Here is a 17,513-nt window from a genome sequence, read left to right as displayed (position 1 = left end):
ACTCATGTGAATGCATGTGTAATTATTCACATTTAAAAAAAAGATTTATTTATTTTGTTTGAAAGAGGCAGAGTTACAGAGAGGCAGAGGCAGAGAGCGAGAGAGAAGGGGAGAGAGAGAGAGAGAGAGAGAGAGAGAGAGAGAGAGAAAGGTGTCTTCCATCTACTAGTTCACTCCCCAGATAGCCACTACTGTCGGAGCTGTGCTGATCTGAAGGCAGGAGCCAGGAGCTTCTTCTGGATCTCCCACGTGGGTACAGGGGCCCAAGGACTTGAGCCATCTTCCACTGCTTTCCCAGGCCATAGCAGAGAGCTGGATCAGAAGTGGAGCAGCTGGGACTCAAACCAGCGCCCACATGGGATGCTGGCACTGCGGACAGCGGTTTTACCCACAATGCCACAGTGCCAGCCCTAACTATTCTTTTATGAAATTTATGAAAGTGTATGTTCTCAATACTTATTTGAGAAAGCATTTGGAACTGTTGCCAATATTGTGAACAACCCCAACCAGGTGTTACGACTCCTCTCCTCTACTAGAGCCATCCCATTGAAAGGCTAGTGACCATGCCATTCTTGTCTTTTAATGAATCACGAACCAATTCTACTGTTAGAATAATCCAAAATCCTTACCAGATATTCAAGGCTCTTCATTATATAACTCCTGCCTTATCATCCCTAAAACACAGGGATAAGTTTGGGTTTCCCAAAATGCACTTTGGTCTTCCAGATTTTTGTGTCTTTGAATAACTAATTCTTGCTTGTTGGAAATTTCCCTACCACTCAACTCTCCTCGACTTAACCAATAGCAAATAGCCCCAGAAAGAGTCCAGTGCCCTTAGTCTTGCTCCCACAACACACTCATCACACCTCCATGGTGTGCTATTTGTGTTACATCCAATCTGGTGATTGTTGACTTCTTTGTGCTAGATTGTGAGCCCAATAATGGCATGAGCTTTGTCTTTAATTTTAATTTGACACACATGGCATCTGGCAAAAATTTTCTTAATTAAGGAGGGAATTGGTTCTTTCAACTGAGTACAGGTGAATTATACTTGTGGTGTTGCAATGATTCACAATGGACTAATCAATTAGAAAAAAAAAAAAATTTGGTGCCTATGAGTAGTGGCTCTGGGGATGGTCTTCCTGATTACCACTGCTTTGTTGTGTGATGTTGTATGTGTTATTCACTTCCTCTGTGCCTCAGCTTCTTCAACAGGAAACAGAAGCAATAATAGAGCCTACCTTGTTTGAATTTTGTGAGAATTAAACAAAATATTACCTCTAAAGGGTTTAGGAAATGCTGGACACATTAATTACTCATAAGTTGTTACTAATATCTTAATTACTGTTATAGGTATTGCATAAGAAAAGTGATTCATGAATGGTCTGAAAAATATTTTAAAATTTTTGCTTTAAAAGTTATCATTTTTACCACTTTATTTTCCTAAAGGCAAAATTAAGAAAGTGTTTTCTGATGGTAGCATAAGCTCATCTGCTGTCATGGTGCTGGTGAATGCTGTATACTTCAAAGGCAAGTGGAAGTCTGCCTTCACCAAGAGTGAGACATTAAACTGCCGCTTCAGATCTCCCAAGGTATGCAAATCTCCCGTTTAATTTGGGAAGTTTTTCTTAAGAGTATTCCTTGTGTGGGACGGGGGGGGGGGGGGGTATGGGGGAAAGAACCACTATATTCTTAAAGTTATATCTATGAAAAATGTATTCATTAAATAAAAATTAAAAATGAGTATGCCTTGCAAGTAATTTTGGAATTTACATAGGCTGGTTTTATCTTTTTTTTTCCTCATTTATTCTTCAGCATTACCATTACTATATTTTCAGTTGCTTTGTAAAGCAAACTTTTAATTTTCCTGCTAGTAACCTATGAAACACAACCAAAAAAAGTCCCAAAAATTGGTGTTTATTAAAAAATCTTTAAAATGTAAAGAAGTATTAAAGTTTCAGACCATAAAAAGAAAATATGACAAAACATACCTTTAATATTTTGTGATTTTAATTATAGAATCTACAGTTGGAATCATTTGCCATCAATGATTCTTGCCAGTCAGAGCCAGGATATGTTTTCCTTTCACAAGAAAATAAATCTATATTTGGTAATGTTATACATTTCCAAATATTAGTTATATCTCTTTATTCATTTAAATCTGTTTTTATCTGAAACATTACTGACCTTTACAAAACATATTTTTATTAATTTCCAATATTTCTTTTTTTTATTTTTTATTTATTTTTTGACAGGCAGAGTGGACAGTGAGAGAGAGAGACAGAGAGAAAGGTCTTCCTTTGCCATTGGTTCACCCTCCAATGGCCGCTGCGGCCAGCGCGCTGCGGCCGGCACACCGCGCTGATCCGAAGGCAGGAGCAGGTACTTATCCTGATCTCCCATGGGGTGCAGGGCCCAAGCACTTGGGCCATCCTCCACTGCACTCCCTGGCCACAGCAGAGAGCTGGCCTGGAAGAGGGGCAACCGGGACAGAATCCGGCGCCCCGACCGGGACTAGAACCCGGTGTGCCGGTGCCGCAAGGCGGAGGATTAGCCTAGTGAGCCGCGGCGCCGGCCCCAATATTTCTTATTTACTAGTCTGCATTTTATTTCTAAGAGATAAAAATCTATAGATTCGGCCAGCACCACCGCTCAATAGGCTAATCCTCCACCTGTGGCGCCAGCACCCCGGGTTCTAGTCCTGGTTGGGGTGCCGGATTCTGTCCCAATTGCTACTTTTCCTGTCCAGCTCTCTGCTCTGGCCCGGGAGTGCAGTGGAGGATGGCCCAAGTCCTTGGGCCCTGCACCTGCATGGGAGACCAGGAGAAGCTCCTGGCTCCTGGCTTTGGATCAGTGCGGTGCGCCGGCCGCAGTGCGCTGGCCGCAGCGGCCATTGGAGGGTGAACCAACGGAAAAGGAAAACCTTTTTCTCTTTCTCTCTCACTGTCCACTCTGCCTGTCAAAAAAAAACTATAGATTCATTTTTCAGTTTAATGGTTTGATAATTGTCAATTATTTATTATATAAAAATTTTCCATTAAGCATCAAGTATAAGACAATGTTCCAAGTGCTAGAGAGAAAATGTATGTAATCCTTACAGTAATTCTGGGCAGCAAGTACTATTGTCATTCCCACTATATTGTTGAGAATGTGGAGGCACAGAAAGGTGAACTCACTTACCAAAGTCACAGTTAGGAAATTTTATACTCATTCAACAAAATGCAAGGTCTATGATTTTACCACTAAGATGTACCCCCAGTGCAACAACTAAAGGGATGCATAGGATCAAATGTGCAAAATCTTACTGACCAAGTATGATGACCTTATAAGTCCATGGACAATAAGCTAAATGAGCTGGGATTATAAATAATATTTTGTGGTTTAAATTTCAGTGTTCTGGGAAATCAGTGGCCATGATGCATCAAGAACGGAGGTTCAATTTGTCTGCCATTCAGTACCCAGCCATGCAAGTTCTTGAGCTCAGATACCATGGTGGCATAAGCATGTACATTTTGCTGCCTGAGATTGACCTGTCACAAGTAGGTTATCATTGTCACTTTCACTATTGGGGAATAAAAATACTTTTGGGATAATGTTGATTGTGTTTTCATCTACTGACTATTATTTCAAGTTGTTGGGATATTAGAATCTTATCTATTTATTTATTTGATAGATATTTAAGGGATATCGACTATGTACCAGACACCATCATAGATTGACTTAGTTCTGTTTTGCATAATTTTAATTGAGTAGCTGTAAAGTTGAATCCTCTCAAATCTCAGCTGTTGGGTTCAGAAGGCAAGAGTTGAGATCTTTGTGCTTGGCCTTGAAAATGGTCTTTTAGGTGTTATTGAACTCGTAATAGACTAAGAATCTTATGGCAGGTATGACATGGAGTCCTGAGCTCTTGAGAATGAAAATGTGTGGTTCCATTCTGTGCTGCTTTGTCTCCAGCATGAAGCAATAGTGAGGGTCTTCCCTGTGTCTAAGATAAGGGGAGGAACAGAGCAGCACAGTGCAAGGGGCCATGCCAGAAAGATGCCTTCACACTTCTCAAATCCTGGTCTTCTTTCTCTTCTCCTCCTGAACTTGACTCTTTAAGTCTGTTATCTGTAATCCAGAGGCATAGATATTATCTACTTTTCTCTGTTCTTCCAATAACAAGAAATGCAGACACTGTCTATTGACCCCTGCTACATGCTAGCCCATGTACTCTTCATTTCACTGATTTGATCAACAGCAACCATATTAGATAAGGAAAGGAGGCTCCAGGAATTTAGTTAGTTTGTTTGATAGACACCTATATACGAAAATGTATTTGTGTGTGTGTGTGTGTGTGTGTGTATGTCAGCCACATTGAAAAGCTACAATTACAGTTTTAAATATTTGTTAAGTTTTGGTTTATAAAATAATACATATTTATTATTATATAATTAGAAAGTGGAAAGAATATAAAGAAACTGATGCTCTTACCATCCAGAGACATTAATTTTACTTGTCTTTCCTATGGCTTAAAAACATTCAAGCTTTAGAAATACGGTTTGTTTGTTTTTTTGCTAAAGATCAAGCTTACTTATTTAGGCTCAAAATGATTTTCATTTTAAAGATCTTTTTTGACATGAGAAGCAAGAGAAATGTCACAGAGTTGGCGCTGTTAAATCTAAAGTCACATTATTAAATATTGATACTCATTAAATAAATAATTAGAGACTCTCCATAACAATTTGATTAGGAATATCAATTATTTTAATCTAAAATAATCTGTGTTAATAGGAAAAGTAAGCCAGATAAAACAAACAGTACATAGCTCAAAAGGTATATTTTTTTGTACTTTTTGTCTGAATTTTCTTTTCTATAATAGATTTACCTAACAATATGTGAATCATAATGATATAAGCCTGCATACTATATAAGCTTAAATACTTATCTAATTCTGCAAAGCCAGATACTTATTATGAACTTAGTTCTTCAGTGGGCTAAATGGGGAAAAATAATTAAAACTCAGAATAAAACATTGTAATATATTTATAACTGGAAAAATTTCATGCAGAAAATTGAAATTAGGGTAAATTTGGTTATACAGATTTAGATCCTTGATACAAATACAAGTAAAGTTTATGAAAAGCTTTATTAGAGTTCCAGTGAACCTGAATTTGAGAAAAATGCCCATATATAATATTTCTAAGCAGTCTTCAAGAAAATCTTATCATTCTAAATCTGGGAGAATCTATGATCAATTATCGGTATTCAGGAGTTGGTGAATTCGATTTGTGAATGGTTTGGGGTTGGTAAGATGTTAGAGAGATTCAGGTTCCTAACTATGTAACTAGGGTGGCTTGTTACGTAGCCTAAGTGGATCTCCCTACATCCTTTAGAGCTTCAGTAGTCTCCTCCATGGCATAAAAAAGCCAGTTCAGATCCAAGTTTCCCAGACAGCGTAGGTGGCTTTGCTAGGAGATACTGATCACCCACGTTTTTGAGGTTGGTGCTCTGCGCTCCCAACACTAGGATCTCCTAGGACTCCATTAATTTACTCCTGCAATCCATGCAGGATTTTTATGTTTTTCATGAGAGGATCATCAGAAAACATTGATTTATTTTACAACAGAGCTCTTTATTCTCTACAATGATTTCTGATTCCTGTATTCCTTCATTTCCCGTTGCTCAATGGTGGCTATGTCTGTTCACATGTGGGCAGAGAGCAAAAATGCCCTGAAGTGCAAGCAAGTTATGCTTTGTCACAGCAGAACAAAACAAACATGGATGTGTTAGAACCTATTAATTTAAATCATTTTCCCTTTCCAGACTCCCCCAGGACCCATTCTCAAACATAAGCAAAAAATTCCAGGAAGGGTAGTTTTAGAAAACCACATATCCTTACAGATTTTGTTTCATCTGGTTCCTAATCATACAAGTTCAATTACTTTTAAATTATTTCTGCAGGTTGAAAACAAACTGACCTTTCGGAATCTAATGGACTGGACCAGTCCAAGAAGAATGAAATCTCAGTATGTTGAGGTGTTTCTTCCTCGGTTCAAGATAGAGAAGAATTATGAAATCAAAGAACACCTGCGAGCCCTGGGGCTGAGTGATATCTTTGATGAATCAAGAGCTGATCTCTCTGGCATCGCCTCGGGAGGTCGCCTCTACATATCGAAACTGATGCACAAATCATTCATAGAGGTTTCTGAGGAGGGAACCGAGGCAACAGCGGCCACAGGAAACAACATTGTAGAAAAGCAACTCCCTGAATCTACAGTGTTCAGAGCTGATCACCCATTCCTATTTGTCATCAGGAAAGATGACATCATCTTGTTTAGTGGCAAAGTCTCTTGCCCTTGAAAATCCTGTTAGTTTCTATTTGTAGTCCCTGCCACAGCAAAGAAACATCACAAGTGAATAGATTTAGTTGGAAGCATGTGGTGTTGCTCTTGAGTTGATTTTTTCCTGACAGTGGCCAGCAGATGATATTGGGACTTGACTCCTCTTGGACACCTGGTTGATTGTCTTGATCCCTGCTCTTAGCCTCACCCATTTCTGATTTCATTGTCTTTCTATGCACACTCATCTCTACTATTCTCCCCCATGGCCCACCTGGGAATTATAGAGAGGGTTCCATTGGTAATGAGAATGTAGCAGCAGCCCTAGGAATCTTCTTGGGTTTTTGCAGTTATCACAGATATACAGTTTCATTGTAAAGGATCTGGGGAGTAAGATCATCTGTTTCCTGGAAATAAGGATGAAGGGTAAGTTTTCCTGGTTGGCCCAAGAAGACATGATAGTTTACTTTAAAACATTTGATGTTAAATCAGTGTATACTCTAGATGTTAAAAAATATGGAGTTGGAATTGGGAACCAAGCAAGATAATTTTAAGTTGACATATTTTGTGATTTTTCTTGAAAAGATTTAATGTGTACATAGTTTTTCAGACATTAAAAACCTTTCAACTGTTGGAAGCTATTATTTACAATATATTATATCATTTGCTATGTAGTTTACAAGTTTTTTCCTATTTATCAGAATAAATACAATATACTGGTACATGTGTTTGTTCTACTCTGACCAATTATGAGACCAAAACCTTTAATTTTCCAAACCAAGAAAGCAATGAAAGGAAGAAATAATAGAATACGAATAAGCTTAATATGCCTCAATGTTGCTTATTTATTGGATAGAAAGTTGTTTATACAGATACTTGTATAAGTTGACGAGCTAATTTTAAATGCCAGGGTTTAAATTCAGAATAGAAGTGATTCACCTGTATGAATATTCCAAACAAGTTATAAGTAAATTTACAAAAAAAACTTACACTTGGTTAAGAATGATTTACATAGGGGGTAGCCAATGATACAGCACTGGGGTGCTTAGGTCTGTTTTTGGCAGATGTTTGATTTTCAACAAATGCTATAGAATCTATTAACATGATATAAATGAGAAGATAGGGCATGATTTGAAATATGTAGAAAATTCCCTCATCAAAATAATTCAAATACAACTATGCAACACCTGAAGTAACTATTATATCTCTGAAGGACCTTTATGGGAATAACTTTTACTGGTATGCAGTTGCATATTTTGGGGGATTAATTGATATTTTTGATTACCATTCCCATCTATTATGCCATCAAAATTAGTGTAACACTCAGTGGATGGAAGAAAGGAGCGAGCATTCTGATGGTAGCCGTGGAGTCACACACATGACCACTCTTCCTGCTGATAGGACTCTCTGGGCAGCCGAGGTGACACTCCACTCCACTGGGGTTTAGGTACACATCAGAGAGAGTAAAAGTGAGAGCTGTAAGGAAATAGCTATGTCCTTGTGCCTCCAAGTTGCTATAACAAAATGTCATAGACTGGGTAATTCATAAATAATATGAATTTGTTTCTTATAGTTATGAAGCCTTGAAGTTCAAAATTAAGGTCCCACTAGATTCAGTGTCTAGTGAGAGATTGCTCCTCACGTGGTTCCCTCTTGCTTTACCCTCAGTGGTAGAAAGGGTGGAAGAGGCAAGACAGCTGTGATAACTTATTTATTTATTTATTTATTTATTTTATTTTTGACAGGCAGAGTGGACAGTGAGAGAGACAGAGAGAAAGGTCTTCCTTCTGCCATTGGTTCACCCTCCAATGGCCGCCACGGCCAGCGCGCTGTGGCCGGCGCATCGCGCTGATCCGATGGCAGGAGCCAGGTGCTTCTCCTGGTCTCCCATGCGGGTGCAGGGCCCAAGGACTTGGGCCATCTTCCACTGCACTCCCTGGCCACAGCAGAGAGCTGGCCTGGAAGAGGGGCAACCGGGACAGAATCCAGTGCCCCAACCGGGACTAGAACCCTGTGTGCCGGCGCTGCAAGGCGGAGGATTAGCCTATTGAGCACCGGCCTCTGATAACTTATTATGTGGCCACAAACCCCATTCAGGAGGGTGGAGCCCACATGATCTAATCACCCCATTGGCCCCGCCTCTTAGCACTATTGTGATGGTTGTTAGACTTGATAAATTTTGAGAAGATTCCAACATTCAGACAACAGCACTATTTAAAACAACTAAATACAAATGTTCCTTACAATGTTGGTTTGTTGGTCCAGCTCGTAAGTCCATCTCATGTTTCAAGGCCCCATCTCATCCAGAGAAGGGCTCTTCACGTAATCGTGATCTAGCAGCAATTGGTGGGAACTTTCTCAGGCTCAAAACAGCTTCTGAAACATTTGATGTTTTCTAGCTGCATGAATTTGCCAAGTCAAGCCACTCTTAATCATGCTAAGCTTACTTCAGGTTTTCTCATTTCGTAGAATGAATTTATGGACTGATAGTTTCCTTTTCAAATCTGTGATCCTTCTATTTCTTAGAAGGAGAACTTTCTATATTCATTGTTTAAAAATCTGTTATTATCTCTAGTTTATGAATACTGGGTCAGAGAAATCAAATAACTCACTAGAAATATAGTGAAAGACAAAGTTCATAATAGAACTGAATTTGTATACAAGCTCTCTGTTATCAAGATGTATGATTGACCATTTCAATGGATTATCCCATCATCAGAGCAAATACGTCCCTTGGGTTCTATACATGTGATCAGAACTACCTGGTGTATCCCAGAGGGTGGTTTTTGGTTGCTGGGTGATCATGTGAATTACCAGGGCACAATCTTCCCAAAGAGATGAGTGGTAGAAAAATCTAAGGAAGGGGTCAGTGTGTCACAAAGTCTTACAATAGGTCCCAGGGGCCAGTATAGTGGCACAGCAGGTAAAGCTGCTGCCTGAAACACCAGCATCCCTTATGAGCACTGATTCGTGTCCTTGCTGCTCTACTTCCAATTCAACTTGCTGCTAATGGCCTGGGAACAACATCAGAAGATGGACCAGGTGCTTGGATTCCTGCACACACAAGGGAGACCTGGATGAGACTCCTGGCTTCAGCCTGGCCAAGCACTGGACATTGTGGCCATCAGGGGGAATAAACAATGGATGGAAAATCTCTCTCTCTCTCTCTCTCTAACTCTCTAAAATAATTAAAAAAAAAGAAATATCTTCATCTCCATAGTTATTTTTATCTTCTTGTGACTTGAGCTTCACCCCCCCCCCCACTTTTTTCTCTTTCCTGTTCTCCAGTTATAAAAATTCAAGTCAGATGGCACTGGGAACAGAGACACACTGGACTCTCACAGGATTTTACTTTTGTGCAGTGTGAAGAGTGTGGGAGGCTGTCACGCAAATGGTGACGTTTCTGTTCTTTATGATAGGTCAGCCAGCCAGCCAAAGTACTTAGGTGACTCTTTTCTGTGTAGGAATTCTTCAGGCTACTTTATCAGAACCACATCTCTAGGCTGGGAAAATTGCTGGCTGCCGGGCCTATGGGTATTGGCAAGACATCACATAAATCAAATCTTTCAGAAGAAAGGATTACAACTTTCCTATTAATATTCTTATCCAAACCCAGCTACCACAAGTTTTCCTTTTCAAGTGCTCTTTTAGGAAACTTATCATAAAGAACCTCGTGCCCTTTTTAGAACAGGCAGGAGCATTTTCCTGAAGCTTATTGCTCTCCTTAACCGAGGTGCTCTGTATAACAGCAGAGGTGAGAATCACTCTTAATTCAAATGTCTTTGAAGAAGCCCCTTAAAGTACTTATAGTATATACAAGATGACAACACAGTCACCAAAAATATGCTCTCTGTCTGGTGTATCCAAAACCCAGACTAGGGTCCCAAGCGAGGCCAGGGTTAGGGGGAGGCCAACAAGGCTCCCACGGATGCCAAATTTAAGGAGCCAGCTCTGTATTTGTATGACCCTGAGCACAAGTGCTTCCTCAAATTGCACAAAAAGGTGGTTCATTGTTAAACGGAAGCTCACTGCCAGGGTCTCAGGGTCCTGCAAGTACTGACTTTTATCTGCGGAGCATTCCTTAAAATTTGTTCCCCAGGCTCTTCTGTCATCATAATCTCAGCACTAACCCCAAGAGGCTGGAAACTCCACTGTGGTTCTTCAGACTGGCCCAACACAGGGAAGGGAATTGAGAACACAATTCTGCAGGGACTGGACTCCTACCACCTAATTCCACCTGGTGCTAATTCAGTGACAGATACCAGCAGAAGCAGAAATGCGAGGATTCTGAACTGTCCTCTAGCCTCATTGCTCCAGTCAGTGTCCAGAGCAAGGAAGAGCTTGATGAATGTAGGAAGGAAGACAGAAATGAAAAATGTCCTTCCTCCTGGGACTGCCCTCTCACATGGGCTATCTCCTCTGAAAAGGCCTGGAGTTCCTAAGCCCTCTGTGGTTGTGAGCAGCCACTTAAGGAAGGCAGCAAGTCAACACGAGTTCTGCCAGCCCCACAACCCTACCACAGGAACTTGAAATTGTAGTAAACTGAATGTTTGTTTTAGTCAACTGTGAAATAGAATTTCTATTTCTGAATAAAAAATTTTCATATAAAATAAAATGAATGGCTTTAAGAGGAAAAATAAGCCCCTAGCCAAACATATTAGTCACATCTGGAAGTATGTAGTAATATTTTTGCAAAGAATAGTGGTGTCAAATTTTGAGGCTAAAAGAAAAATAGTGAAATTACAGTATATATATATATATATAATAGTGTAATACACTATTATATAATGTATTATTCTGATTTGCAAGTGCTATCAAGGGTCAGTCCCATTGGGAATCACAGTGTATGGAAAATGGAATGTATCTCTTGGCAGGATCCATGGATAGATACTTAAAGAGGTAAATACACTGACAGAAGCCAGATGTGTGCTACAGGAAATAGTTAATAAAACAGAATCTTTTAGTTTGCAGCAAAATCTCACCCATTTTGTTTATACATAAAATTCTCAGCCAAACATCAAGAGCCTTCATTGTTTTTTTCCATTATAAGGGTGGGAAACTGAGGCTTAGGTTTAGTAATTTAACACAGAGATGGAAAGTGGTAGATTTTCAAACCTGCAAATTTTGATGTAAGACCTTAGTCCTTAGCCACAGTCTAACCCTAGCCTAGTCACAGACCCAGAGCCAGGACCCTGTAGTAGGTGTTGAAACAGAACAAAGGGTGGTGGGAGAAATACTTCTGGTGTTTTGTGTAAATACTTTCTACTATCTAAGTAGACACCATTTCCAGATTAAGTCCTTCCAGAAGCAGCCACAGAAGTACAAGAAGACAATTAATGCTAGCTGACCCAAGGAAGTTAAAAAAAAAGATGGGGCAGAGGGAGGGAGCAAGAGTAAAGCATGCAATGATGAAATATGTTGAAATATTTTAATTTTTTAATCTGCATTTTAATGCTGAGAGATTTATTTCTTCTTTTAAAAATTTTACACTCTTGCCTGTGGTCATCTCTAAAGGAAAAAAAAATAAAAGAAACATAAAAATGTTATTGGAGGAATTGGGACTCATAATTACAGAAACTCTTCCCATAACAATAAAATCCTGTGTCTAATTCATTCAAAAGGGGCACACAGAGGCTGGGTACTAAGTCATTCTCTCTTTAACATAAACAGAACAAAGAAAAGAGAATAAGCAGATTCCCAAGAACTGAATGATACTGAAAATGCCACACCTGGCAAAAGATAATAATAATGTACCCCTCCTCCAGGCTTGCAGTGCCAAGGACATGTTTCTGGCGGGTGTGGCAGCCGTCTCTGCTGAAGGGAAAGTTGTCTTTGTGGTCCTGGGGTGCCAGCCCTTGCTCTTCCCAACAAGTAGAATCATGAAGCCTAATTAGCCATGGCTTTTTACGTGGTGCCTTCAGTTCTAGTCACATAAAAAATAAATATTACTGATGAAAAGATACTGAAATAATTTTAGATTTTTTTTGCAGATGAATTCCCTAGGTGCTTGTATGTGTCCCTGAATGAATCCACTGGTTTTCATATTTCTGAAATCTATTGGTTTTTGTCACAAGCTAATCGATGAGGCTGCTTCTTCCATCACTGTATTTTCTCTGTTGATTTTATCCCTGGACCTACACTTCAGTGTTGTTTGGACAGTTTAGGGATTGTAAATTGGTCTTTATATTCATAATTTCTTCCCCAATGTCCCCTACTTTCTCCTTCCAAACAACACATCACTCCATCCCTTAGTACCAAGAACATTGCCATTGTTTTCATCTCACACCAGTCTCCTGCCTCTCTCACTCTTCCATTTCCATTGTCTCCACTATGCTTCTTTCAGCTTCTTCTTTGGGGAAAGGGCGATTGCTCAGGACCTACTAGGATGTCAGTACTTCCATTATAGAAAAAGAACTCAATGATGCTAAGCATAAGGGAATTTTATTTCCCCTGTAAAATATTAGAGCTTAACTTTAATCATAAAGTCATTGATAAATGTGTAAGTAGTTGTACATCTTTTATTGATATATATTGTTTTAAATAGCGTAAGATTCATTGGATAGAAGAAAATGCACTGCAATTAAAATTAAATTGCAGTTTCTATGTTTTGAAAACAGATAACAGTATTGCATGCAGGATACACTAGAAGTCATATAAACTAACCACTACCCATGGATACACTAAACTTCTTAACACCCAAAGACTGAAATTATAAATATGGTGTTATGAATTCCACATGCCTATTTGAGGACCAGGAAAAGTGAAACAGAAAAACAGATCCCTCCAAGGGAGGGGTATGGTGGAGGAGAATGAACTCATGTGTAAATGGCAAAGCCAACCATTAAAAGGTAATTAAGAGGATTCAGAAAGTTAAATATAATTTAGAATTATCCCTACTAACAATGAATTTTAAAAATAAATACTTTTAAAACTTTACAGCAACTTCTAGTGGATATTGCATATGGAAAAATGCCTTTACTTGAAATAAAGAAAACCTATTTTAAAAGAACCTGCAATGTGTGTGGAATATACACAGACAAAAATCACAGGGCTGCACAACTGTATGGTGCCTCTGTCTCATGCCTTTGATTCAAAGACATTCTTTAATTTGCACGTGATAACATTTCGCTATTGTTCTTCAGTGTTTACATCTTTACATGCCTCACCTTGTATGTAGCTTACTCATTTTCTTCATTGTGGCTATACTTGAATCTATTGAAGAGAAGATGAGACTATTGATGTTAGAAAGTCATCCCCAACCTGTTGTTTGAGAATCCATCAGGACCATGATGCTACTCAAAGATTCTCAGTCTCGGCCACAGCAACAAGGAGACTTCGTTGCACAAGGCAGTGCCAGCTCCTGCACACACAGCTCACATTCTGGGGTGGAATGTGGAGAGGCTGCCTGAGGGCTGTTCTGGGTGCAACACTTCCAGCAGATCTCACTGAATCCTTGAATGTCTGTTTTAAGCAAACTTTGGCATAAGATTAAAGATAAACTTTGAGATTAAATGTGTTGATGTTAATCTCTTTGATCTGACATTTAAAATTCAGAAAATGAATGAGGGCTGAAAATATGTCAAAATAGTGAATAAATCATTAAATTGAACTCTTAAAACATGCTCCACCTTGTGCTACCTCTAGACTGTCAAAATATGGGAGCAAACCCTTGTAGTTAATTTTATGGGAATAATTAGAAGTTCAGAATAGAAAAGCCTACATTTCTACATGGAGTGTAAAAGCCTTAGACACAAATAATAATTGTTGTCTAAAAGGAAGTTTTCTATTTAGGCTTGTTCCTAAAACAGAAGCATAAAAGATATAGACTGCAACTTGTACACTCTCACTTTTTCCCTATTGAGATAGAGTTTTCTAAAAGAAAAAAAATCTCCCTACTGCTGTTGCTGTTCTACAGCACCATAACGAACCATGCCCCACTCTCTACCACCACACTGGTGGTGATTTTAGCATAAACAATAACCATTATTACATTTGGAAGCAGTAGTATTTAGTAAGCAACAATAATAGTGAAATCACTAAAATAAGAGGAGTGGTATTTACTTACTTCCAATCTTTATTAACAATTTCATCTGGGTCATGGTTTTTTAGGTCAGATGTCATTATTACTTCTAAAATTGGATAAGACTTTTAATCTAAGAAGAAACACAAAGGAAATAAGCTAAAAATGTGAAATGAGGTAAATGCCTTGAATTAACAACTCTTCTGAGGAGCTGAATGTGCCTCCTGTGGTGACCTGTCACCTTCATGATGGTTGCAGTCTTTCTCAAAACCATTGACTTAATTATTTTAATCATAATTTATTATTATTTAAATTTTATATATTTATGAGGTACAGTGTGATAATTTGATACATGTACATAAACTGGAATGATCAAATAGGTTAGTAAGCATTTTCATCTCTTTAAACTTTCAAATAAATTTGTTAACACATAACAATTGCACTCATGTGTGATAATGGTGTGATACTTTAATACACATATACAGTGTATACTGACCACATTGTTAGTTTAGTTTGGACTACTGATATTTCATCATTTTAAAGGCATAATCCAAGCATATAAGTTTGATTTTCAAATTGACTGGAGATCTTTATTTAGGTTATGATGTTCTATTCTTTATGTTATAACTGCTCATAATGAGATAATAAAGCATTAGTTAATAAAGTGAGGAAAGATTGTGAAAGATATTGAAATTAATATTTCCTTTAGCATACAGATTTCCGAGATGACTCTCAGTTTACAAGTGGTTTATTTTTATATAGTTCTTTCCATAAACAGACTCTAGTAGAATTTGCAAATAATAATCTATGTAATCTGATATTTTGACATTGTAGTAATATGTTACACAAATTACTATTTAATGTATATATTATATGCATTGTATTAGTATTGCATATATTTTACAAAGTTAGCAAATTGAGTGGAACTACTACTTAGCTCTCTTTCTTTCTCCTTCCCTCCCCCTCTCTCTCTCACTCAAATAAGTAAAAAAGTTTAACACAATTAGAGGGTAGGCATCAAGATGCCCACTAGCTCTTAAAATAATAATAGAAAACTTACTGCTATTAACTCACTCTCCTGTTTATCATAGCAGTTCTATTAAAAATGCCAGATACAGAAATGATGCAAGTTTTGCTTGCTTTGTTTTTATGTTCTTAGACTCACAGGATGACCAGGTAGAAATCATGGGCCCCCAAAATGGACTTGGATGATCTTTTTGAGGATCCTTCAAAGTTACCCCGTCATCAGAACATCTCCAGTGAAGGATTATGGACTGGAGGACAAATACAGAATATCTTAAAATCTTACTATTTTAGGATTAGCAAAAAGACATAATGGTATAGTTGTCATGAACAGTAATATGTTTTGCTCCAAGAGTCTCCATTAAATAAATACTGCGTTTATACATTCATAAAGCAAAGTGCTTGAACTGGCGCGTGCACACACACACACACACACTCTTCACATAAGTGTAGCAGGCATTAGTGCAATCTCTCTCTTCATTCTAGGAGACTTTTTAGAGTCATGAATCCTTTGAGAGTCTCACGGAAGTTATTTATATTTCCCCATAAAAAAAGACACCCTTGCACGTTCACACACAACCTTTCACACGATTTCCCGGGCCTCTTGAAATTGTCAGTGGATCCCAGGATCAGATACCCTGACATACTCATACATATACATTTATGTTTGTGGTTCCCATGCCCATCCAGGTGTCAGTGCACTTGAACATTATGGTAATCTTTGTTTACTACTGTCTATATTTAATTCACCATGCAATCTCAAAAATTTGTCTATGAATATATGTATATTTTATCTACAAATCTCTTTCATGCCCATCACTAAAGAATAGTGAAATTAAATACAGTTAGTTGCCACAAGTTCTTCTTTTAGCAGTTCTTTACCGCTTGCTCATTTATTTACCAAAATTGATATTTTCCTTTTCCTTCCTTCCTTCCTTCCTTCCTTCCTTCCTTCCTTCCATCCTTCCTTCCTTCCTTTTTTCTTACCATTCTCCTTGCTTTTTCTTCTTTATTTTTTTTCTTTCTTTCAAGGAAAGTGACAGAGATGGGGGAGGGTAGGGAGGGAGAGAGAGAGAGAGAGAGAGAGATGTCTTCCATCTTGTGTCTCTATTCAAATGGCCTCATGGCCCTGGCTGGGCCAGGACAAAGCCAGGAGCCTGGGACCCCATCCAGGTCTCTCAAATGAGTGGCAGGAGCCCAAGGACTTGAGTCATCTTTCACTGCTTCCCAGGTACCTCAGCTGGGAGCTGGGTAAGAAGTGGAGTAGTTTCCAGTATTTAGAGTGAAACAGACTTTTTTGAGAATAGATGATTGTTTATAGCCCTTGTCTCTGCCATTTAGGAGCAGTGTTTTTTTGTTTTGTTTTCTTTCTCTTCATGCTATTGTTGAACTCCTTTACTTAGAGTACGGTTAACTACATGATCATTAAGTATACTGAAAATCGATCATGGTAAAAATTAAGGAAGAGTTGGAGTATAGGGGAGAGGGAGCATGGTGGGAGGAATCCCACTAAGTTCCTAAATCTGTATATATGAAATATACAAAACCTGTGTAAAATAAATAAAATTTTTAAAAATGAAAAAAATCCATTGCCCCCCCCACCCCCCCCAAAAAAAAAGAAAAGAAAAACAAGAAGTGGAGTAGTTGGGATTGGGACTGGCACTCCACATAAAGGATGCCATTGTTGCAGGAGGCAGCTTGACCCCCTGTACCACAATGCCAGGCCCAAAAATATATACTTTCAAAATGTTCTTCTAAGTAAAGAAGCTAAACATTGATAGAATTCTCCTCATGAATCTAGCATATGTTGCTAACTGGCTTATTTTCTGATAATGTTTTTTTTTTTTTTTTGACAGGCAGAGTGGACAGTGAGAGAGAGAGACAGAGACAAAGGTCTTCCTTTACCGTTGGTCCACCCTCCCCCCCCCCCCCCAATGGCCACTGCGGCCGGCGCACCACACCGATCCGAAGCCAGGAGCCAGTTGCTTCTCCTGGTCTCCCATGCGGGTGCAGGGCCCAAGCACTTGGGCCATCCTCCACTGCACTCCCGGGCCACAGCAGAGAGCTGTCCTGGAAGAGGGGCAACCGGGACAGAATCTGGCGCCCCGACCGGGACTAGAACCTGGGGTGCTGGCGCCGCAGGCGGAGGA

At 38.9% G+C, this 17,513-nt stretch overlaps 1 protein-coding gene across 3 annotated transcripts in view; it reads left to right on the top strand.

The window, feature by feature from the left end:
* The window catches only part of SERPINB7 (serpin family B member 7), a 62,674-nt gene extending 55,533 nt beyond the window's left edge, over positions 1-7,141 (top strand). For 2 of the 3 annotated variants that reach the window (XM_008261388.5, XM_008261387.5), the window contains exons 6-8: positions 1,450-1,592; positions 3,393-3,539; positions 5,944-7,141. In XM_008261388.5, the coding sequence (XP_008259610.1) occupies positions 1,450-1,592; positions 3,393-3,539; positions 5,944-6,342 (689 nt within the window). In that variant the 3' untranslated portion in view covers positions 6,343-7,141. 3 annotated transcript variants of the gene reach the window in all.
* The last annotated feature ends 10,372 nt before the right edge of the window (positions 7,142-17,513 follow it).

The sequence above is a fragment of the Oryctolagus cuniculus genome, chromosome 10 (genome assembly GCF_051225735.1).
Source record: "Oryctolagus cuniculus isolate XC-2025 breed Fujian yellow rabbit chromosome 10, ASM5122573v1, whole genome shotgun sequence".
Lineage (NCBI taxonomy): Eukaryota > Metazoa > Chordata > Mammalia > Lagomorpha > Leporidae > Oryctolagus > Oryctolagus cuniculus.
The sequence above is the reverse complement of the archived record's forward strand: the minus strand, read 5'-3'. Positions and strand labels throughout refer to the sequence as shown.